This window comes from Diadema setosum, chromosome 3 (assembly GCF_964275005.1).
Source record: "Diadema setosum chromosome 3, eeDiaSeto1, whole genome shotgun sequence".
Lineage (NCBI taxonomy): Eukaryota > Metazoa > Echinodermata > Echinoidea > Diadematoida > Diadematidae > Diadema > Diadema setosum.
This window is the reverse complement of record NC_092687.1, coordinates 5,292,723-5,318,673: the sequence shown is the minus strand read 5'-3', so window position 1 is coordinate 5,318,673 and position 25,951 is coordinate 5,292,723. Positions and strand designations below refer to the sequence as shown.

The 25,951-nt window shown below is 36.7% G+C and overlaps 2 protein-coding genes across 2 annotated transcripts in view; one reads left to right on the top strand and one right to left on the bottom strand.

Annotated features, from left to right (window-relative positions):
• LOC140226684 (uncharacterized) overlaps positions 1–25,951 on the top strand; it is a 493,686-nt gene that overhangs the window by 205,564 nt on the left and 262,171 nt on the right. The window lies entirely within an intron of this gene.
• LOC140226618 (uncharacterized) lies at positions 1,170–13,399 on the bottom strand. Its single transcript, XM_072307068.1, has 7 exons — positions 13,099–13,399; positions 9,569–11,166; positions 8,358–8,525; positions 6,930–7,112; positions 3,054–3,101; positions 2,009–2,349; positions 1,170–1,296 (listed from the first exon to the last, which is right to left on the bottom strand). The coding sequence occupies exons 1-7, from the start codon at positions 13,397–13,399 to the stop codon at positions 1,170–1,172; spliced, it is 2,766 nt and encodes a 921-aa protein (XP_072163169.1).

Sequence of the window (25,951 nt, the reverse complement as noted above, 5' to 3'; positions counted from 1 at the left end):
CTTAGTCTTTCACATACCATAATGTCCGAACCTGGTACAATCTGTAGTACCAATGTTACGACTTCTACGAGGCCAAGTAGTGTGCATTATACTTAGATTAGACCAGATCGTCAGACTAATTGAAAATAGCCTGACTGGTTAAGGGATGAAATGAAGCTTTACAAAAACGATGATTAGAAAGTTAGAATTGACCATTAATATTACCTAAAGTGAGCAGAGCCCAGGTTCGTATTACACACAACAATTATAGTTAGACGACAAGAATTTTTGAACATTAAATATCTGGTATATCTGGTACACTAAATGTGGTGAAGGACCAAGTGGATGTGTGACAAAATGGAGTACCAGACCGTATGGGATGGGATCAAACAGGTATTAGACATTTTGTTCTCAGGAGATATGTAATACGTACGAACGAACAGTCACACATGCGCACACGTATATTCTTCTAAACACAAACACATATGTACATGCATGACCATATGTGACCCTGCACCTCAAAACAAACAAAAAGTCGCCAGACATGAATTTTTAGTTAAGACCATATTCTGAAAGATCAGACTTTAAGCTTTAAAATAATGTATAACTCAAATTAAATGGACTCTCCTAATCTATCCAAATATTAAAAGAAAGCACAAACTCAGGAAAAGTGTGAACTGAGAAAAGAGGCTCTGAAGTACAGTGTCTATTCAAGCGCTTAATCTTTACCAAACCGTGCTGGCTGTGCGATGAATGGGACAAAAAACAGGAAGTAAACCTCCAGAGTAACAACAATGAAGGGATTATTAGACTAAACTGAAATTGAGCATGCCTCATTAACACATTTTATCCATAATTGATGCCAACTTTCAAAGCAGTAGCACTATCCTTTCAAAAGTTATTAATTGAAAGTGAAGAGTATGGACAAGGTTTTTCAGAAATGAAAAAGGGATTCTAAAGACACACCTAAACACACTATTCTACCAAAAATGTTCGAGATAAACTGATAAAAAAAACACACACTTTCCTGCCCGTTTTATGATACCAAATTTTAGCATAATGTGAAAGAAGACCCGCTCTTTCAGAAAATATGAAAAATTCAAGTTTGGCTAGGTTGACCCATTTCACTTATTTTCAGTCCTCACGCAAAATCAGTGCGGACGACTTTATATTCGTTTTGACGTGCACGGTCACATATGCATGGGAAAGGTGTACATACTTCGTTCGCCATGCTCAACAGTAACTTGCAGTCTCCCTTCCGCGTTGATCTTTTCACAGAATGGATCCAAATCCTCTGTGGTGTCACACCTGATTAGCCTGAGTTATAATGAAGATAAAGATACGCTTGCTCATGATTTCATTTTTGTTTTGTTTTGTTTTATTTTATCATGGCTGTTCTCAAAACACTGAAAAATTGTCCATGGAGAAAACTTTGCCACTAAGTTACAAAAAATATATATATATCTACATGAACCTTGGCAGTGATGAACGAACAAACAATCATTGTGTAGCTGGATAGTAACCCCTCACTCTGTTTTAAATGCTTGCTGGCCCTACACAACATACCATATTACTTAACAATCCCTTTGCAATTCAGCTAAAATATTTTCAACAGTGTTTCTGGCATTAACGGTAGCTTCTCCACTGGGAAGAATGTAAAGTCCTTTACAGTGATTATCTGATTGATTGGCTGAAAGAAGTGCAATGGATTGTTTTCACACCAATTATGTTTGCTCTGTAATTTTCTTACATTAAAGAAATAACATATTATTGTCTAGAATAAATATTTTTCCTTTACTTCCGCTCCGGCAGCTTTCTCCTTGAGTCATGGCGTACTGGATTCTAACCAAATCAAGTGTCAATTCGAATGTATTTTCAATTCATGAAAAAGGAAAGGTGACATAGACTTTTATACTTTAATACCGACACCCTTTCATGTCAGTTTGGTTAAATTGAAAGAGTGTGCTGAGCATCACGTTTGTAAAGATCGACAAAAAACATTAAAGTGCAAGGTTTTATGTGAACTCACGACACGTTCTTTAGATGAGGATAAGAATCTGCACATTTGATCAGCGTCATGGCTCCATCATTGGTCAACATCATATCTGTTACAGACAGTCTGGTTACTGTACGTGCTGCAAATAATACTTCGAACAATCGGAACCAAGCGCAACCATATAGGTGGAGCTCCACATCGTGAGAATAGAGTGGCCACGCCTCATTCAGGTCAAAAGAATAGTCGTCATGCGCTATGTAAACAGAGACTTTCTCCACATTGGGACACAGGGAGGCAACATTTAGCTGCCAGAGAAGAGGGAGGGATCGCAAGCCTACGTCAAGGTGGGTAATGGGATTCCCAGCGAAACCACTCTGTGGAGAGATTAACAAAAAGATGAGAATGTTCACACTTACCGTTAGGCCTACAGTACACGTCTTATGTCGTGTTAAGAGTCACTTGAAGTAGATTGAAACAATAACGCATTTTAATGTATGAATTCATTGGTTACAAGTGATGTCCATTCATGGGGGGAAATAATCATAATGTCATGCAGGGCCTCACAATCCGTAATATATTAATTCATTGACATATGCGAATGAAGGATCGCATATGATTTAAGTAAAATACAACAAAAAAGCCGGCTACGGCAACGAGTAATTATTTCTTCTTGTGTACACCTCAAGGCTACGGCAACTAGTAATTATCTCTTCTTGTGTACACCTCAAGGTATAATTACAATATACATGAACTACATTATATTTCATAAAACCAGTTCATAATACAAATTATGTACAGAACTCGGGAAGTTAGTTCAACATGCACTCTCCTGCACCTTGTGCATGTTACACCATTTTAAATATCCTCGAGTACGCTGCAACTCCACTAATGCCCTCTCACCTGTGAATTAATTTTATATTTATGAGAGCATTAATTTAGTCATCTACATGTATCTTGTCACTTGTAAACACATCTAATTTACTGCAATTTTGATACGACTCATGAAAAAAAAGCATTCAAATGTAGAAAGTTGAATTAGATTTAAAACAATACGTACGAATTATCTTTTTAAACAAACCTCATTTTCAGCTTCGTCCTCGTTGCTTCCCTCAGGTGTAGTGGATGGCTAAAGACCAAATTAATGTATGAAAAAGAAATATGTTTCTTAGATCAGAATTATTAAAAGGAAATGAATGCATCTAAAGAATCGTCATTAAAGGGATTGTACAGTTTTGGTTGGGACCTAATTTCAGGTTTCTAACATTTTTTGGTGAGATAATGAGAAATCTCTTATGAAATATGAAAGAGCATGTAATTCTATGAGGAATTCAACGTTCATTTGATGAAAATTGGTTTTGAAATGGCTGAGATATCAAAAAAAGAGCGATTCTAATAAAGTGTGGGACCCACACGTTATTATGATCGCTTTGTTTTACTTTGTTTTTGGATGTTTCAGTCATTCCAAACCCGATTTTCATCAAATAAACTTTGAATTCCTCTTAAAATGGTATGCTCTGTACTATATCATAAGTGTTTTCTTGGTATCTCGCAAAAAGTTAAAAGCCCAATTTTCATCTCCACCAATACTTTACTATCCCTTTAAATACCGGTAGAAAGAAATGTCCAACCCCTTTCCACCTCTTCCTGGTGATAATCGCCTCCAAGTTATCAGTGCTATGGCGCAGGAAGAGGTTGTCGATGGAAATCCTGTCGGGCCAGAAGATGCGCAGGATTGTTCGCAGACATATTATGTGATGTAATGCAATCAAATTTCAGTATTAAACAAATTTGATATTAGGAATTTAATTTCAAATTTCAAATTGGAAAGTTCAAAATTGACAACGGAATTTCAATTTGAATATCAATCGAAATCTGTTCTTCGCCAGCATTCAGATCAATACAATTGGGTTGATATCACTTGGCTATTGTACGTTTAGTTTGCAGGGTGTACTGTGATTTCAATTTGTTGTTCTTACTTCTCGAAAAATTTCTTGCCTTGTTTAGCCTATTTTTATTTCATTTTCTGCTAAAATATCCTTTAGTATTATACACACAAGTTCTGTGAATGGCTCTGCTTTTCTTTTCTGTTTTCTTTTTGTTCAGTTTAGGTCCGACATGTCCTTAAATGTGACCCTGCACCTCAGAACAAACAAAAAATCGCTAGACATGAATTTTTAGTTAAGACCATATTCTGAAAGAGCAGACTTTAAGCGTTAAAATGATGTATGACTCAAATCAAATGGACTCTCCTAACCTATCTAAATATTGGAAAGAAAACACAAACTCAGGAAAAGTGTGTACTGAGAAAAGAGGCTCTGAAGTACAGTGTCTATTCAAGCGCTTAATCTTGACCAAACCGTGCTGGCTGTGTGATGAATGGGAGAAAAAACAGGAAGTAAACCACCAGAGTAACCACAATGAAGGGATTATCAGATTAAACTGAAATTAGGCATGTCTCATTAACACATTCTGTCCATAATTGATTCCAACTTTCAAAGCAGTAGCACTATCCTATCAAAAGTTATTAGAGTTGAAAGTGAAGAGTGTGGACAAGGTTTTTCAGAAATGAAAAAGGGATTCTAAAGACACACCTAATCACACTATTCTACCAAAAATGTTCGAGATAAACTGCTGAAAAAACACACTTTCCTGCCCCTTTTATGATACCAAATTTTAGCATAACGTAAAAGAAGACCCGCTCTTTCAGAAAATATGAAAAAGTCAAGTTCGGCTAGGTTGACCCATTTCACTTATTTTCAGTCCTCACGCAAAATCAGTGTGTGCGACTTTATGTTCGTTTTGAGGAGCACGATCACAAATATAGACAGACCGCCAGCCTTCTTTTGAATGCAATCACGTAAATGCTGTTGAGGTGGATTCCTGCAAACGAAACCCTACATTAAACTCAATACCTATGCGTAATAGTCGAGGAAGTAAAACACACCGTGAGTCAAACCCGTATGACCCTGTCTGGATTATAGTTAGGTTAAACACAATTGCTTACCATTATAAGCACAATTTAGACTAATGCATATACATGTATGAGCGTACAAGAAACTGCCGCCTCTCTCGAGGAGACACGCCCGCCCACTGGTTTCCAAAGAAACGTAAACCGTCCTCGCGCTAGACGGACTTTAAACTGGGTCTGTCACCCCACTCCCTAAAAGATATTTCTAAACCTTTATGTAGTCTACATGGAAATAATAAATTACATAATGAACCACAAAAATACATTAGCGTCTTACAAAATACAGGTAGCTAAAGTCATTTTTTCGTCCGATTTCTCATTATACACAGTCGCATGGTGCCGAAAGATTCCCAATTTTGAAAGGAAGATATTATTAACCAGAGAGGGGGAAGGTTGAAGCGTAACTTTAAAAAAAAAATTGTCTCTCTCTACAACTTAAAGAAAACTCACACCTCAACCCATTTTTTTTTTTTTACATTTCCCTCAGCTTACCGTATACTTAACACGTCTCACAGCAAAGGAATTCAGACAAGGTAGACGTGATATGGATCGAAGAATACTTGCTGACAGTGACGTTCCGCGCAATTCCAACCGCTGAATCTAGTGATCGGAAAATAAATTGTAGCGCTGTCTGTGTTAAAACTCAATATAATAATATAAGTAAGGTTTGCGATTGAAGTTTGATCATTTGACCGGTAAATCATATTTCTCTTATACTGCCATAAAATATGGTACCACACGAAAACCTGATAAATCATCTTTAAAATAAAACCTTCCTCGCCTTGACTGGGTGTTCCTGAAATATGTAAAATAGGTGAGTATTGGGACACCTCAAAAGTGACAAGTTGCAATAATTCTGCTAATGATAATGTACTGTTTTGATACTATACATATGTATATATATATATATGTATATATATATATATATGACCATGAATCAAAAAACAAGCAAAAAGTCACACTCCTTGATTTTATGTGAGGATTCAAGAAAAGTGGAATGGGTGAACCTAGTCAATTTTGAATTTTCCATATTTTCTGAAAGAGCTATTCTTGTTCTACATTCTTGAGTTTGGGATTAAAAATCGTTCGGGAAAGCGGATTTTCAACAGTATTTTCTACACTCAACATATGTTTTGGTAGATTAGTGTGATCAGATTTTCTTTGAAACCCCTTTTCATTTTTTTTTTAAATCCTTTACACATTCTTCATTTTTAACTCTAATAACTTTTGGAAGAATGATGCTACTGCTTTGGAAGTTGACATTTATCATGAACGAATGTGTTAATAGAGCATTCTCAATTTCAGCTTAATCTGATAATACCTTCATTGTTGTAGACCCTGTAGTTCAGAGCCTCTTCTCTCAGTTCAAAGTTTTCCAGAGTGTGTGCTTTATTTGCAGATGTGCAGATATTTGCCCGTGTTCCTTAGACAAGTATAGGGAGTGTACTAAAATCCATTTTTTTTTTACTGATATTGTTTCAGAATATGAAAAAAAAAATGGGCAAACAGATTAAAACTCTGTGATTTTTTTTTTTCACACCACAGAGGATATATCAGTTACAATCAGATGAGAGAATCATAATTGAACGGGGAGAACTTGATCTCTTTTTGCAAATTAAGCATGTGTATTTGAAGAGTTTGTTCGCAAAAACCGATAAGTCCATTTTTGAAGATTTTGAAGTACGGTGTCTGTCATAAGGTACAAAATAGTACCTTTTAGATAATGTATTGGTCACTACATATAAAGGTACATTTTTGCAGTTATGGTCAAAAGAAGCAAAATTGTCTTCATTATTCTCTTTATTTTTCTTCACCTTTAATCGCAAATATCTCCATTTGGCAAATATGGACTCATCGGTTTTTGCGAACAAACTCTTTATTTTAAGAGTAATGGCGAATTTGAGGGCAATTACACATTTGTAACCCTTCTCCCTGGTCTATCCCGCGATATATCATTTTGAAATATGGAATACAATAAATGAGTACCCTTGCTCCTTTCCCTGCGGCGAGGGTGAGAAAGAAGTCGTCTGCTAGTCCGTCTGCACTTCTTAGCTCCAGAATCTGAAGTTTTGACATGGCGCAGATACTCCTGGGGTAAGCATTTGATGCAGCAGCTGAGATTCCATTCGCCTTGGAACTTTCCCAAAGACAGAGACGTATTGACTCCAACTATGCAGGAAGTAGGAGGGAAAAAAATAATAATTGACTTATCAAATCTAATAGGTAGATAATGAGTTGGGAAAACTATTAAATCTCCTTCTCTCTACACACAAATACGCAAGTACACAAATCACATTTTGTCCAGTTTTCATGCAAGTCGAATCAATATTCTTTAATTCAAAGCCATCTGTAATGTGAGTGTGTGGGTGTTTATGTGTGTGGTGTATAGTCATGTTTTAACCAATCATAGAAAATAGTTCACCTGAGTTTTAATCATGTGCACGAACAGTTGCAACATCGAAACAAAGTGAAGGAGACCGTTATCTTTAAGCGGAAGCTTTATTTTGATGACACCCTCTGCGAATGTATAATAGTTTGTAAATGAAAATATTTTTTTTTTTATAATATGGAGTTGTCGTTTTCTTATTGTTAATGCCGTTTTGAAGATTTTGTGTAGGTTTCTTTGCATATGAATGTTGTGTTCATGAATATGAATTTGTACCTGAGTGTATGTGGATGAGCATGTGAACAAAGGGATTAAATGTTTATGAAATGAGTGCATGATATATACGTCCACTGTATGTCTATATGAAAACACACGAAACAGTGTACATGTACAGTGTATAACATGTTGGCGAAGAGAATCAGCTGTCTGAAAAACTTTCCTCCAAATTCGCATACGGTTATACAACATGTGGAAGGGAAAAGATGTTTGTTGAATAGATCATTAAGCCCGTTCAACAAAATAAATGACTTTACTGAATCGAGAGAAGAAATAAAAAAGCAACAATAAATAAATACATAAACCTATAATAGCAAAAATATATTGCTATTTAATTGAATGAATATATGAATATATAAATAAATTAACAAACTCATATACATGTGATATATATAAACATATATAAAACTTTGCTGATTTTCAAGCCTGGCAAATTAGATAATTTGCAGAAGATGATTTTTTTTTTTCGCACTAATAAGGGCAAAACGTGAGAGAAATATGTCATTTACATTGTCACTTATGAGCTGAATTTGTTCTTTGACACCAGTGTGACACAAGTCAACATCGATTTTGACGGGAAAAGGTGTATTGTTATTTCCTGAATAAATTTTGATGTTACAAGCATAATGTCAGAATCAAACCGATAGTAGCAATGTCTGTAAGAGAAAGAAAATAGTTAAGTTGATATCTAAAGATAGTGTATGATCATTGAACAAAGCAGTATAGTCACAGCGAAAAAAAAATGAACTCACATTTGATTGTGGACCTAGGGTAGCCATCGCTGTGAAGAAGTCTTCATCCAATCTGACATTATGTAGCTTCAAGGTTTTAAGGTTTGCGAGTACGTCAGTATCTCGAAAAGAAGCATGAGCGTCAGATCGGACGTTTGTGACTTCAGGCTGATCTAATCGCCTTGCTGCCTTTTAACGGAAACCCAAAGAAAGAGAGAGAGAGAGAAAAAAAAAAACTACATGATGTTCTCACTGCATTGTTTGATATTCGTGTATGATGGAAAAGTATTCGGACATACACATATGACAGAAACAGCAGTTTACATTTTAATTTTAACAGGGAAAAATGAGCCCTCAGGGTATTGACTGAAACACAATTCAGATGAATTCTACAGAAACTGCTCTTGTGTTTTAGACACGGAACTGAAAATGGAGAAGTTTGTATCATTAAAGTACATCAGTGTGCAAGAAGAAGACGCATGGTCTACAGTGTCAAAAATGTTTTATCAAGCGGTAATGTTTAAATCACATTCACACATGAACAATATTCGTCAGAGACAATTGAGTATCTGAATTTAAAAGAACGACCTAAGTATAAGGAAGGTCATTTCGAGTAAACTTAAAAAAGAAAAAAAAAAACATTCATCTTTTTTATTTGTCCAACAGTATTCTATTTAACTGTGATGGGAAGGCAACATTGTAAATGCAAATTAAAACATATATAGTTATGACAATTAACATTTACATTGATTGTGGAAAGGACATTTTCTGTAATGGACTTGGGTCGTTCTTTGAATCATATGGACTTGGGTCGTTCTCTGAATCATTATACAAGACAGGCTGCTATATGAGATGAAAGAAGCGATGAGAGAGGCGATATGATATGAATGTAAAAATGACCCAAGTCATGGACGTGGGTCGTTCCTACATTCATACAAGATTTTACTCATTCATTTCAGGCACTTCCGGGGGTAATTACATAGGATTTATCATTTACATACAAGATGAGTCCATGCATCCATGCAAAAGCTATACAATGTCCAATGTCAAACTGAATTTGGCCAAAAATTGGACTTGGGTCGTTCTTATAATTCAGGTCTTCAATTCCATTACAGAGTTAGAATAACATGAAGATTTCCCATTGTTCTGAGTTTCTAACTCATCAGGAAAGTGCAAACAGAACAAATGCAAAATATTGATGATATTATGAATGTGCCGTGCAGTGTACTTACGAAGTAGCTACACGCCTTATACACAAAGATCCATCCATGAGCTGTGTGATCCGAACCTTTAATCTCTAATGACGACATTTCGTTTAGGAGAGGGATCATAGGCTCAAGAGCATCCATTTCGTGGCATTCAAACGCGACATCAATGAGGAAAGCAAACTCTGTCAGATAATCTAGGGTGCAAGTACTACTTTCATGAAGCATGTCGACCAAGGAACCAATGACAGCTTTTCCGACCTCCTTATTCTGAGCTACAGTGAAGTAAAGAAGGTATCTAAACGACTCGTGTTCCTTCAACAGCATCCTCTTCAGGCGGTTGAACTCTTCCCTGTTGCTCTCGTAGAGTGATGCCAGATGCACACCTGCAAGATACTCCTGAAGTAATTTATGGGGAATTCTGTATTCGATTGCTCTTTCTGTTAACCTGCTCTTGTCTTCTTTCCGGGAATCAAACTGCTCCCCTTTTGTGAGTACCCCAATTTCACAGACCGTTTTCAGGTCTTGTTCACTCGTCTCGAGGTCCTCTTCTTCAAACACAACTTTATTTTTGAGAAGACAAGAGAACGCATCTTTGCCAAACTGCTGTAAAGCGTTCTCGCCTTTCTTCATCATTTCTGCTTTCTTCCCGTGGTCTTCCTCCTTTCCAGCATAGTGGTCTTTGAGATGATGGATCAATTCCTGAAAGAGTTGAGCGAATGTTTCCAGTTTCTGTTTCTGAAATATTTCGCCTCCATCCTGTTTCTGCCAAATGTAACAAAGCATGCTACAGTAAATGGGATACAGTGGAATGTTGCTTGCTACCGGACTGTCTTCGCCTATCATCAGCCTTATCAGATCATCCCTTGCCTCTCTGTTGTTTGAGAAGAATTTTGATATGTAAGTCTTCACATTCTCTTTCTTGAAGCCTGCAATTTTTACAAATCTGAACTTCTTTTCCCCTTCGATTTCGCCTTGTAATTCTTTAGCTTTCCACGGTCTAGCGGTAACAATAACTGGTGAGGATTTGAACTTCTCGCCTCTGATCACAGCAATGGTAGGATCAACTGAAGGGTCGTTGCTGGTATCGACTCCGTACTCCTCCAGGCCATCAAACAGGAACAACACTTTCCGTTGGTTCTTAAGAATGTATTTTTCAACCCTTGATCGATCAAGTTCAACGTCTTCGGATATCTTTCTCTCGATGATATCACCAAGGCACGCATTTCCTTCGATTTCCCTAAGCGGAAATAGAAAAAGGAAATCAATATCCTCTAGGCATCTTCCCAAGGCCCAGTTCAGTGTGAGTTTAGCAAGGAAGGTTGTCTTGCCTACGCCGGCTTCTCCGAATAACGCAATACGATTGTTAAGATGTCCAATATCGCAGTTGTTCTCCAGTTTTTTTATGAAGGCGTCATAGTTCACGCATTCTTTTGCACCTGCCACTCCTTCAGCGAACATCGCTAGGCTTGTAAATATGTTTTCCAGCTTCGTTGATGATTCGTGATAAAACGGAGAAATGCGCACACTGCTGTACGTGCACTGATAAAACCGCCGGAGCTCTTCTTTTAATTGTAGAACTTCGTCATATGTAAGGTTCTCCGGATTTCTCTCTGAATCGCTGGCTACTTCTCTCTCTGAGGACACAAGAATTAAAATATATAAACTAAATCAATGTTATCTAAGGTGATGATAGTTCTTCTTAGTCGATATAAACACTCTTTTCAACCTAATCTAAAGATGGCCCTTCCCTTTTGCATTCCTTCCCAAATAGCACAGAACATGATATATTCCACCAGAATGACAAGACTATTGTAAATCTATAACATTTCTGTGATATTTGAAGGTTGTTTGCCGTTAAAATTCAAATAATGCACCAAACGCTCACCGTAACGTATTCGACTGTGTAGGCACTGCTGCATACATTAATCCTCCTGTGGTTGTAATGATACTTATACTTCGAACAACAGATATGCATGTTAAAGCTGTCAGAAAAGAAGAATTCACTAGCTTCTCTTACTTTGTTATCAATGGCAACTAACAACACACCACTTACATGAACTACATGCACAACTAAGTGCATCACACAGGTCTGTAAAACTAGACTAGTATTTAGATTTGTAATTTTTTGCGTAGTACGCAAAAAATATTTAAATCTTAACGTTCAATTTGAATAAACAAATAAATACCCTCTTGAGTACAAAATTTACAGGAGGTTTACAAATAGTGTTTTCTTCAATACCTAAGTGTTCTCACCAATTTTTCAAAAATTTGCATGCAAAAGGGATTGGCTGTCCTTAAGGCTAAACAATCTCATTACAAAACCCGAACATATTTATACCCCAAGAACTTTGCTATCAATGGTGCTTATTTAGACTTCCCAGCGGCACCCAAGAAAACAAAAGAAAATGAAAAAACAAAACCTTTATTTGGATGGCCAATCATGAGCCGAAAAAGATAATTTTGTCAAAATCCAGCAAAATATTAGCATGAAAATATCTTTACTGACAAACTATCTGACCAATAAGGTTGAAGCTATGTTATATTAAAATCTGAATATCTGTCTGACTCGAAATAAGTTGGGGACCCTTGGAGTATATCTTGGTATTAACCCCGGTAAACACTTCCCTTCAGGCCTATACGGCAGATATGCAACGGATTTTACTTTCAAGTTTTACAGGTTGAGACGTGCATCAGCAATCTCAAAAACAAAATGCGGTACATATACGTTGGTACAATATCAGGTTACCTCGAGGCTAAGTTATTTTTTTTTTGTCCGGAATGTTTATGAGGCTAAGTGTATGCCAGAAAGGGGTAAGATTGATGAAGTAAAAGTTTTCTTTTTTCGTAATGTCCTTCTTTTAACTACCTTGATTTTCCTGTCAAAACACCAAAAAAAAAAAAAAATTCCATTGACGTCGTTAACGAGATGTCTGGAAAAATATTGTAAATATTCTCGCTAAACTCAATATGATATAGGCTTGTCTTCCTTGAGTGGTACAGTGAAGCGAATCCAAAATCGTATTCTAGAGGTGTGATCGTTCATTGGAAGTGAGAACCAAAGAGAAACAATTGAAAATCTCCCCAAAGAGAACTGCATGGTGAATGATATGCAAAGTTTAGGAATCCATGATTACGACGTCCAGTTCAAATACAATATAAATTCGAAATCAATCCACTTAACAATGATAATGATGATGATGGTGATAATGATAACAACAACAATATTAATAAATATAATAATCATTATTATTTATCATTACCATTTGTATTATTATCATTATCATTATTATAATATAATAATTATACTATTATTAAAATAATGTTATGGTAATTATGATAATACAACTTAGCCGTGATAAGATGTCACGATAAAATACTATGGTAAGTTTTGAATGTAGCATTTTGTTCTCTAACAAGCTAAAGCCAAATATATAACATTTTAATAAGATGACAAATGCCTTCTGAATTACTCTTCTCAGACACTACCAAATGGCACAAGTGCATACTTTCAATAGCTTCTATTTCTCAATGGGTGAAACATTACGATCACCTACCTGATCGTAGATGTGTTTCAGCAATCCGAGCCAGCTGAGCTTTAATCAGAGCTCCTTTCAAGACCGATCGGCATTTCGACGGGTCCATCCCCTGACTCCATTCACGAAGCATGCTGAGAGTTCCATAGGTAGTTATAAAGGGGCAACGGCTGTTAGCTTTGATGAAGTTCTGAATTTCTGGAAGACTGAAGCCCAGCTCTTTGCCAAGGTCCTCGATGGCTTCATCGTATGAGATGCCTCTTGCAATGGCTCTCAGCAGAGAATCCAGCTCATACGACTCACGTGACTGTCCTGCACCCATCCTGTCATACATTGTCAGGAAAGAAGTAACTTTGTTTTTTATTCCATTCAATTCAACTCAAACACTGAAGGTTTTCATTTTACAAAACACATATATGACATTGAAAAATAGTCAGTTTCTTGGAATTAGCTATCAATAAAAAACTCATATGTACAAGTGGATATTGAATCGCGTTAACAATATACGATTACAAGCCATATAAAGAGCATGGACTGACTGGGTTTCTAAACATGAAATAATCGAGCTGAAAACAGACCTCTTTAACATTAACTACTATGAATATAAGCCGCAAAACAAGTCATCATATTGATGAGCACTACAAATACATGTATATCTATGATGAAGATGGCACACCTCCTCAAAAAAAGGATGACCCTTCACCCCCCTTAAAAAAGACAAAGCAAAACAAAACAAAAGCAGGCTTAATTATAAACCAAAAACGTTTTTCCTCATCGTTATTATGTCATTCATTTTCATGTGCATGTTTTTTTGTAATCTTTTTTTTTGTACTTTGTAACTCATTTTTTTCCTACTGCTCATTGAGCACATTAGTTATGTGGAATTGGCACATTATAAGTACCCTGTATTATTATCATTATTGTTATTATTATTATCATTATCATTACTATTATTATTGTACCAAACAATTAAACCTTAAAATTTCAACCTGGCCTTTAAACATTGCCGTCAAATTTAAAAAAAAAACATAACAATAAATGCCTATTTTCTCTTCCTTCTACCCTGAAACGGATGGTATAAGGTTGAGATAGGGATTCAGATTTTTGCATTTTGTGATGTTTTTAGAAACCACCCATTAAATGTAACAGAGCATACAACTGTGAGAGGATTTCAAAGTTCATCTGATGAAAAAAGCTAAGACTTCGAAAAAAAAAACACACAAAGTTTTCTCATAGGAAAGCTGAAATATCCTGAGCCGTTTAGCGCTTGGCAACGAACAAGTATACACGCACCTGACAGATCCTCCGAAGTCTCTATGGCCAAATTTCAGTCTTTAGGCCGTGTCACACCTTTCCGGGCAAGCCTTGCGTGCGACTTGCAAAGAACAATTTTGACTACCCGGAGGTTCCCTAGATGAGCCGCACATGACAGTAAATAGTCATATCTCACCCGTAGCCGCCCGGAGGTGTGCACGCAAATCTTCTTACCCGCAACCATGTTTACGCCCTGCTTTCTGGGCATGCTACGCGGGCTGGACAGGTTGTGTGAGGGGATTTTCGAGGATACCGGAAATTTCTGAGGACGCGCAAGGATTCGGGCGAGTCAGTGCATGTGTCTAAAGGCCGTGTCACACCATAACGCGGGCTTGTGGCGAGGAGGTAGTTTCCAGTGCACGTAGAAGATTTTCAGCGGGCGAACAAGAATGTTTGCAATTTTCATTCAAGCTTTGTCATACCGTACGGGGGAACTTCTGCGGCTTGACTTGCGGGGAAACAAATTTACTCCAAGGATCTCTCCGCAGTTGGTCCGCACCTGACAGTATCTAGCGCGTAGTTGCCCGGAGGTGCTCACTCAAGTCCGATTTATCCGCAGCCAAGTTTTGAGCATGACCAAAACTTTTTCTGGGTGAGTCGCGGGAATGCCCGTAGAGGTCCACGCAGAACGCTAGTAGGAGACCCTTAGCGGCAGTACCTCCCAGGCAATTCCCACGCAGGTACTTCGCAGTCCCGTATGCAGCCAAGATAATGAAATTCTGTGAGATTTCAGCCATTCCATTAGAGGAATTCCTTCACTAAGTTGTCAGCCCCCACGCGACTGGTACAAAGGTCACACAGTATACTCGCAAGTATAACGCGTCCAGCAAGTAAGACACATGCGCTGACTCCCAAGAATCCTTTTCCGCCCTCATGAATGTCTGGTATGCTAGAAAATCCCTACACGTAACAAGTCCGAGTAGCTTGCCTGGAAAGGTGTGACAGGGCCTCAACACGGTTGCGGGTAAAAAAAATATGCGTGCGCACATCCGAGCGACTACTTTTGAGATACATGCTAGGTACTGTCATGTGCGGATATCTACGGGGACCTCCGGGTAGTAAAAATTGTTCTTTGCAAGTCGCACGCAAGGCTGGTGTGACACGGCCTTTACTTGCTAGACGCGTTCTACTTAAATTCTTCTTGAGGGAATACTGTGTGACCTGTGTACCAGTCGCGTGGGTGGTGACAACTCAGTGAAGGAATTCCTCTGAAGGAATGGCAGAAATCCCAAAGAATGTCATTATCTTGGCTGCATACGGGGAATGCGAGGTACCTGCGTTGGAGTTGCCTGCGAGGCGCTGCTGCTACGGACCTCCTACTGGCGTTGTGCGTGGACCTCTCCGGGAACCCCGCGACTCACCAGGAAAAAATTTTTGGTCGTGCTCAAAACTTGGATGCTTGGATAGGACTTGCGTGGGCACCTCCAGGCAACTACAGGCGAGATACGCGGTAGGTACTGTCAGGTGCATGCGGACCAACTGCGGAGAGCTCCGGGAAGCAAAGTTTTTTCCCGGCAAGTCAGGCCGCAAAACTTCGCCAGATACAGTATGACAATGCCTTGAGCATGCTCAAAACTTGTTCCGAGTGAGTCGTGGGGGTTCGCTCGCAGAGGTACACGCAGAACACCAGTAGGAGACCCTTTAAGACACAAATGCGAAACTCGCAAACACTCTTGTACGCACGTGGAAAATTCTCCTCCGTGTTTACAGAAAACCCTCCTCGCAAAAAGCCCGTGTAGCTTGCCCGGAAAAGTGTTACCCGGCTTTTTATTACGACCAACTGTTGGCCAAGGAATTTGTTGTTTTTGTTGTTGTTGTTGTTGATTTTTGGCAATGTCTTATCCATTCTGAAATTGAACTTTATAGGTATACCTACATTTGTAATTTTATGGAGTATGCCGTGTTACGGAAATGATAAACCTGCCTTGATATAATAACAAAAGCATCACAATAGATGGTAAGCACTGTCTGAAGTCTTTATTGTGAGTTTCACAAAATGTTTAAGGATAAAAAAGCTGATTATCTTAATGGTTTGTTAGATTACTACTTCTTCTTTTTTATTTTCCTCTCTTACGTTTTACTCGCTTCATACGGCATTTAAAGCAGTTTAGCATACCAGTCAATTTTGATATTTGAAATTTCTATGCGCAAAGTATTTCATCTGTGATAAATGTAGTCGAGGAGAGAGTGCTGGTTGATAAGATGACAATTAGACTCCATTTAAACATAGCTTTCGAGTAGCGTAACAGAACCTGTTACTATAGTGTCTGGTCCAATCTCCTATTAGTCAATTGTTTGTAGTAATGTGTGACATTCAACAAGCTGGAATAATGCTGATGATGATGATAATAATGATAATAATAACAATGATATCAATTACAATAGTAATTAAAGCAAAGAAAATACTACAACTAATATTACTTCCCCTTTACAACCATACTACCAATAACAATAATGATGGTAATGATGATAATTCATTTATTCATTCATTCATTTATTTCCATATCAAAACATAACATCTACAAATATCAAAACGCAATTGCCTTGGTACATTTATACATTATTTTTGAATGGAGGGATCATAGAAAGCACACACGAGGCTTGTTGGAAATGATCCCCTACAAACAATTATCAATACATTTGAACTAAACGATTATCATACAAATTCAATTGATAAAACAAAGGTCAAAGATACAATGAAAAGAGAAGAAAAGAGGCAGAGGTGGAAAAAATGCATACTTATACTCACAGTTTCAGATACATTTCATCAAAAATATATTTTTTATAAAGCCTTTTAAATTGACGTAAGGTCTCACTACTCTTTGACTGTTGGAGGAAGAGTATTCCAAAGAAAAGGGCCATGGTAAAAATAGGAGGATTGAGTTTTTGAAATACGGTTTATTGGTGTGTGAAAACAATGATAATAAAAATAATAATCTTACTTACTACAGATTCTGCAACTAGTACTGACTGCTGCTGCTACTTCTACTGCTAACGATAGTGATGATGATAATAAAATCCTCGCTTTATGAATACCACTTCCTTTGTCGTTTACAGGAAAATCGGTAACTACATTCACGCCTGTAACGCCACAAAATTTCTTCCTTCTATACATAACATTTTTATAATAGATACCAGCTACTACAATGTACACATGGATGATCGAAACAGTGAGAAGAATCGTAGGCACTATGTAAGCCTGCCACAAAGTACTGGATTAGATGTGTCACAAAATAATCATAGACATTTGTAAGAGGTTCTTTTATGTTTTTTGTTAGTTAGTTTACTAGTTTGTTTGTTTGGTTTTACCAAGCAATACTCAAGGTTTTATCGAACAGATAAAATAGGGGAAACCATTACAACAGCAAGAGGGAAGGCAAAGAAAGCATGTATTCACCTGTAACACCCTGCATTGATAGGGTTTTGTCCAAATAAAGTGTCATAATAGTTCCCGCAGTATGCTGCTAATTCATACGATCAGGCGACTGTGACCAACATGGTATGGTAAAGGTAAACGAGGGCAAGTACGTATGTTTGAAACAAGACTGCCATCACGCGAAGGTTATGATGATAATGGTCATGCGCATGTACATGTGTATGGGATGTTGAAAACACACCCAAACACACACAAATTAATAATACTCTGTGACTCTGACCCGTAGGCGACAAGGTCACCGGTTGGTCATAATGCATGTCGCTATGCCTGAACGGGCAGTGCGGGGTTCGCTGTGGGCGTACTTTTATTGTTCATCATGGTTTCTTTGTTCTTTTTATCATTGATCGAGCTTGATATAAAACTGCTGAGGTTATACTGTTTCCCAGGTTAGCTCTCCATAATATTCTCCCTAGACCCTCAATTTCTGGGCTAGAGTGTTAATAGAAATCGTTTTGTGTGAAAAAAAAAGTAAAAGGGGAATATGGCAAATATAACGTCGGCATCTGCTGTAACTTTTTTGTAAAGGGTCACATCGTGTTCATCAGTGTATGACCAGCTACTCGTTCTTTGCTTACAAGAAAGTCGTACGAGTCGGGGTAAGCATTTGCCATGGGGGGGGGGGGGTGAAACAATCTGGTGTTGTGTTTTTGTTATCATTCTCATTGTTGTCTTGACTTTGCATGATCTATAATAGATTCTTATGTTACAGAAATAAAAGCGCTATATGACTTAAAGGGAAAAAAAATAGAGGATGATGACGTACATAATTTAGTTAGCTATGAAAAACGACATTCTTTTTTACTGTTTTTAAGACATTATTCTATTTTAATTGCTGTACTTATATCATCATCACCGATATGAAATACGGTTCTTGTAGGGTGAATTAAGGTCCTATGTCTGGGTTGACGTTTTATTTATTTATGTGTAAGAATTGAAACCAAAGGTATTTCCAAAACAGAATGAAAAACGGATTGAAATTGAAATTGAAATTAATTTTAACTGTTAATATTCTGTATGATTAGCTCTTTGCTCTTTGGAGTTGGCTTGTAGATAAATCAATACTTTGCGTTACTTGTGAAAGGTTATGGTTGCATGGAGGATGATTGATTGCGATTTTTGACACAATACCTGTCCTTAAATTCTCCGTGAACGTCAGCAGGCAAAACTCAGCTAAAATGAAATAACTATCATATAAGGTGGGATTGCCATTCGATCAGCCAGACAATTTCACACACAGTAGGCACTCTGATGCAGTACCTCAAATGAACAAAAAATATGATAATAAAAAATCGTGGAATAAATCACGTCTTACATTTATACCGTTGTGTCACAGGAATAAAAACAAACAAACGAAAACCTATGCTGAATCAACAAGACTTGTAGAGGTTGGTTGTATGGATGCAAGCCTACAACTTTATACAAAAAACACACACAGGAAATAAAAGATAATTATATATATATATATACACGCATATGACTATGGGCGAGTATGACGGGCTTATGTGTCACAAAGAAAAGTACAGTAACCTTTCAATAACTTCCCATCAAGCTGAATTAAGATTCCTTGTCTAGAGACATTTAATAAAAAAAATAATAATATCACTACTTGACAGCACTTCAAGGGAGCTTTTGTTTGTTCTTTATTAAGCTAAAGCCATAGGAAACTAGGCTTTAAGCAGTGAACTGCATACACGTGTGGAAAACGACAGGAAAAGATTCCACTCCTTTCAAATGTCTCGTACAGTCGTAAACTTAGTATGAAAGCTTTATCTGAGTGTTCCCCTGACTAGCCTACCCCAACCCAATCTGATTACTTCATGGTGTAATCATTGATTTTACACAGCGTACGAAGGTATATGAAGTTGATGGGAATTAAATGAAAAAAAAAAGAGAGGAAAGCAACTGCGAACGAAAAAAGTAACCAAATCTACATACCTCAGCTAACAGTGTTTCATTCGGTCAGAGTTGTAGTGCAAGTCTGGGGTCGCTTATACCGATGTCCTCTTAAAGTTCTGCTTGATTCAAAGTCTGCAGACCTTGTGTAAAATTTCGAAAGAAGAAATATTATCCTGCAACTAACATGTACAATTATAGCATGTTTGTAGTCCTATAAGAACTGACTGGCAAATTGAAAGAATTTGGCTAGCTGCAAACTAAACCCCTTATGGAACTTAACCTTCACAATCCTCGCTTCATTAATCCCAAATGCAGAAACCCCGTATCCTCGTGCTATGCACACCACGCTGCGAAGAGTGATTCTTTGAGGCATTACAAACAGAAATGACTAAAAATGGGATGAATGGCAATGGGACACTTTTGTATGGCATATTTTCTGTATTAATGCACAGGTTCAGAATATAACTGAACTGTGTTCTATCAGTATGCAAAGGTTGAAACTGTGTCCAATTTGACATTATTATCCTACATTGTTGGTCAACAATATAAGCTGTCTGTTAACACTCACTCCAACCAATACTGTATCTCATACTGAACAGGAATACATCGCGTCTTCAGAGGGAATTTACCGGAACACACACTTGTTTAATCACAGGTTTAGTGTGTACATACCAAAAAGTATAAAAGTGGACGCAGTTTGCTAAGAGGGAACACTCTCCCGAATTTACACATAAACAGGCGTAGTACGCAATGCAGCCCTACTGCGGCCAGTTTAAGAAGCAAACAACCACTGGATCGTCGTAAGAAAGTCAATACTGTCTCCCTTTTATTTCCTTCTTCTTACGATGCATATAATCTTTCTGATGTAGTAAGGACTTCGTTATATCATAGAGAAATAAAGTTTCCACTGAAGTATAATGTAAAATTGTAGAAATGTCTTTTTTGTTGGAAATGTTGTTACCCCTCAAAGTTCGAGGTAACTAATGAAAATAATGCAGGCCTAACTAAAATGTACGATAATAGCATTCTTTTCTCTTAATTCTTTCTCCCTCTCTCTCTCTCTTTCCCTCTCTCGTCTCTCTCTCTCTCTCTCTTACCGACCCCTGTTGGATGTCAACCAGTATGTAATATTATTGAAATGAGAATTACATCATTCATATCTTTAGATCGTTCACTTCCATTGATAATGTATAGATAGGATATCATGACATATAATGGACTATCAAAGGCCTAGTATACCATAATTCTCTTCAGAGAATTTATCAAAGGAATGCAATTTTCTAATATAACAAATTGAATTTTCCTTATAACATTTTCAGATGGGATATGGCATATACGGGTGGCAGGCCCTATAGCCCGACAGTACAATAATAAAAGAGATAGTTTCATGAGAGCGAGTCAGTTATATAGGCACCATGTACCTCTTATTCACCGGCGGGAGGATTGGTCTGGAAAGGTTTTCAAATCTTTTTTTTTCTTTTTTTTTTTGGTCAAGAATCAGATGATGGATTTTGAAATGATATTGATCAGTAAAAAAACGTGAAACAACTACAGATTATACCCTCCTTCTTACTGGTTGCAGTTCTCATGATCATATTGAGAGAATATTTATGAGATCGCGATATCTATATCACCGTATACTCCGTTTAAACTGCTTGTTTTAAAATTATCGGTGAGCGCTATATATATACACCCCCATAGACTCACATGGTGAAGACGCATAAGCGGACAAGAGGTGACAGATGTAAAATTCAATTCAATTCAATTCAATTCATATATTTTATTTTTTCATTCTTCTTTTTCAAACAAAACATAAAGCATAATATATTTGGAATTACATCATAAACATGAACATTCGACTTTGTAAAAGATAAATGATACAAATAAACAAAAGAATGCATACTGGCAAAAAAAAAGTACAAACTTTAATATGATCCAGTTGAGAAAAAAAAAAGAACTGAGAGGTCCACTAAAAAGCAAGCTTGTATGCTGTGAACCACTCAAAAAGTGAACAAACTTATGAATTACTTATTTACAAATACTTATCACAGATATAATTTACGACAGAACGGAACAAGACAGGAGAAATACAAAAGATATGACACGACTTGACAAAAAGGACGGAAAGAATGGAGAGAGAGGAAGGAAAAGAAAAAAATAGAATGCCTACACGCTGAACTAGGGAAATGGAACAGGGGGTGATTGAGAATGTGCTTCATAGGGCTGGTACTGCACGCAGCTGTGCAGTGATTTAATGGCTATTGCATAATAATCCACGTAATCCATTACGTAATAATGAAGTCAGTAATCGAAAGATTGGTGGCTGGATGGTGAACCCTGAGGTTGATGCGATCTAACTGATAAAGAAATATATCAAAGAGGATTTAACAGAAATGATTTCAACTTGCCCTGAAAAGAATGCAAGGAAGGGGAATTTTTTATTTCACAGCTTAATGAATTCCAAAATCTAGGACAGGTGTATTTAAATGTACTCTGAGCTAATAAAGTTCTCAGGAGGGGCAAATGAAACTCATTAGATTGTCTGATGGGATAATTATGAAAAAAAAAATGATTCCGTGGAAACATTGAATTGAAAATACTGGGATATGCATTTGCCTTGTAATTAAACATAAACTGACCAAGCTGAAAAAAATACAAATCTTTGATTTTCAAAATCTTATATTTAGTAAACAATGGCTCTGAACGGGAACGTGGCGGGACGCCGCATATGATACGAAGTACCTTTTTTTTTGCAGTAATGGTAATCTATCTAGTAAAGTTTGATGGGCAATACCCCATGCTAGCAGTCCGTAATTAAGATACGGTAAAATTAGAGAAAAATACAAGGTCAACAAAGAGGACATTGGAATATGAGACTTGAATATATTTATGATTTACCTCTTCATATTTTGTCAATAAAAATAAGTTTTCTCATTTCTGATTGAAAATATTTGAGTGTGTGTTTCGAAAACATCCCAGATTTGAATTCAATAACAAAATACTGCAAAATCTTTCTTGTGTTAGAGGGGGTAGTCCCCATCACACACCTTCTGATCTTCTCGACTCACTGTGTGCATGATCAAGAGTTTCAAACAATTTTGATCTGTAGATGAGAAAATCACCGAACAATTACAAACTTCAGTTTAATTCTGAGCTCTCATTTTTTTCAAAATACTTCCATTTATAGACAACCGACAAAAAAATGGTACTATACTCTCTCTCTCTTTCATTTCAAGATTTCCATATCATTTCACCAAGAGTACATCCTAAAAGACATAACTGACACCAATCCAATTTCGCATGCTGATGGCCGATTCATACGTCAACTTAGTAAAAATACAAAAGAGAAAAAAGTCTGCTCTTACCAGTTTTGAACCATTCGTAAAAAAAACTTTATACGGATCTGCTTTGTATTGTCCACGGAATATATTTCATCATGGGGATATTAGTCTACACTATAGTGACTTGAAAACATAAATGATGGAACTGAAATTCCCTTCATGGCCAAAACTTAAGGTGGAAAAAAGAGGAGGAGGAGGAGGAGGAAGAGAAGGGGAGAAGAAGAAATTGAAGAAGAATAAGAAGAAGAAACAGAAAGAAGGGGGCCAGAGGGAGAGGAAGGGGGCGGGGAGAAAGGGCCCTTGATATAATTATGAGCACCCCACGTCTTTCTGTACATAAGCACTACATGGCTTAGGACACAAGAAGGCTTGCATAAGGTCATTTAGCCTGCGAACATTGATGGACTATTGACTGGAAAGTTTAAAACATCATTCTTCAGTTCTTTTCATAATTAGGCAGGAATTCTAGTTGTACATGCCATATAAATGAGATCCTGAATCGTTTAACATGTATGCCCCATGAAATTAAAGGGAGGCAAAAATACGCCCTCTATCGATCACCCTGCGGTTTGCATCCTCAAATGACGACCGAACCCCCCCCCCCTCCCCCCGCCCATAAGCGTACTTAGCTACGCAAAATCGGGAGAGTGTTCCCTCGTAGCGCACTGCGTGCGCTTCTATACTCTTTGGTACATAGATACTCACATTGAGAACGTTGTGAGCAGAACAAGACAGAAATGATGAAAACAGACATGTAAATGAATTACGATTAAACACACATATTTCTTTTCTTTTTTTTTAATAAGCAGGTTACAATTCGTGCGTAAAATCATTATAAACATGGTTATACAATCCGCATTACATTTCCTCTATTCTTTATTTATTTTTACACAGAGTTAAGCTACCCCTTTTAACTCTTCAGAGTTTGATTAGAATTATTTAAATTATACACTAGCTTCATTTTCAGCACCATAAAAAAAAAAACAGTAATTAATAAATGAAGAGTTTGTTCGCAAAAACCGATAAGTCCATTTTTGAAGATTTTGAAGTACGGTCTTTGTCATAAAGTACAAAATAATACCTTTTAAATGATACATTGGTCACTGCATGTAAAGGTATATTTTTGAAGTTATGGTCAAAAGAAGCAAACATTTTCTAATTATTCTCTTTATTGACCTTTAATCGCAAATATCTCCATTTGGCAAATATGGACTTACCGGTTTTGGCGAACAAACTCTTCAAATAATCATCAATACATAAGACTGACATAAAGGAACAGTTGAGATGCTCTTTTAGAATACATAACTTGTTACATGTATAAATAAGCATAATTAATTAACCACGACCATATTGTCTTACTGAATTGATATGACCAAATTTTGCATCTGAATAGTTTTGCACGAATTCCTTATTTATGCACCATACATTTACACAAAATAAGTATCACTAGCTAACAATAATATATATATATATATATATATATATATATATATATATACATGAAGAGTTTGTTAGCAAAAACCGATAGGTCCATACTTGCCAAATGGAGATATTTGGATTAAAGGTCAAGAAAAATAAAGAGACTAATAAGAAAATATTTGCTTCTTTTGACCATAACTTCAAAAATGTAGATTTAAATGTAGTGACCAATATTTAAAATGTATTATTTTGTACTCTATGACAGAGACCATGCTTCAAAATCTTAAAAAAATGGACTTATTGGTTTTTGCGAACAAACTCTTCATATTATGTATATATAATATTATCAATTATGATTAAATAACTGGATGAAATATATAAGATATATCAATTATTTTTGAATAACTGGATTATATAAAATACAAATTGAATCGGATGAACGGCACTTAGCGTTGTTCGTATCAACAACAAAAAATGACAAAACAAAAATGTGATTTCTTTTTTTCATGGAAGCGTCGTGGCATTCCGCGTTTGGAGATTTACAAGAACGACAAAGGACGGAATTGAAACACGGGAAGTAACTCATAATTCTATGCTGTTTATGCCAAATGATGGTCTCTAAGCACATTTGGTTTCTTACTACCAGTAGTAATAAATATGCTAAAGCATTAGAAATTAACCTATAAAGCAAATAAGCCTGAAAAAAAAAATAGACGGTCGGAAGCAGAAATAACAGGAAATATCGATATGGCGATACCTTGAACCATCGGAGATGCATGATGGAAGAAGAAGTGAAATTTAGCATTTTCCCTGAACCTTTGACCTTTGACCTTTTGGCAAAAAAAAAGCAAACAAACCCAAAATAAGCTTGGCAGAGAACCTCTATGGGGCAATACAAATATACACATTTCAAGAAATACCTTTCAAGCATTGCACAAATATGAAGTAAAAAGTATTTTTTTAGAATTTGATCATGATCTCGACCCTCTGACCTTTGACCCATAACCCTAAATTATCTAGATAATGGTTGACAGTCTGAACATGCGTATGTACGTAGTTCCATGAAGAAACCTTTTACTTTTACGAGATATGAGAAAAAAAAACTGAAACTTTAAAATTTCCATTTGATCTTTGACCTTTGAAAATTGACCTAATGAACCGAAACTCTCTCACGAGAGTCTTTACCGACCAGTACATGTACATATTTAGTTTCAAGGTAATACCTTAGGGCATATATGTAGATACGGGGGAAATAGTGAAATTTTGAGCATTTTTGACCTTCACTTTTGGCCTTTGACCATATGTGCACCCAAACGTTGATAAACACAACTGCGGCCACTCATGGAGATACGTGCTGCGTTTCCTTAGGATACCTCAAATAGTTTTATAGTTTTCTAATCATATCATAATGAAATGAAAATGCAAATATTGTGTGCATATTATGTAAGATATTATCAACACATGCATG

What these genes read in the sequence shown, in the direction of transcription:
- LOC140226618 (XM_072307068.1), bottom strand. Translation starts at nt 13,399, where the DNA reads ATGGGTGCAGGACAGTCACGTGAGTCGTATGAGCTGGATTCTCTGCTG. An exon ending in TGAAACACATCTACGATCAG is followed by an intron (nt 11,167 to 13,098) that starts GTAGGTGATCGT and finishes AGAGAGAAGTAG; the next exon opens with CCAGCGATTCAGAGAGAAAT. An exon ending in CCCTAGGTCCACAATCAAAT is followed by an intron (nt 7,113 to 8,357) that starts GTGAGTTCATTT and finishes CTTCCTGCATAG; the next exon opens with TTGGAGTCAATACGTCTCTG.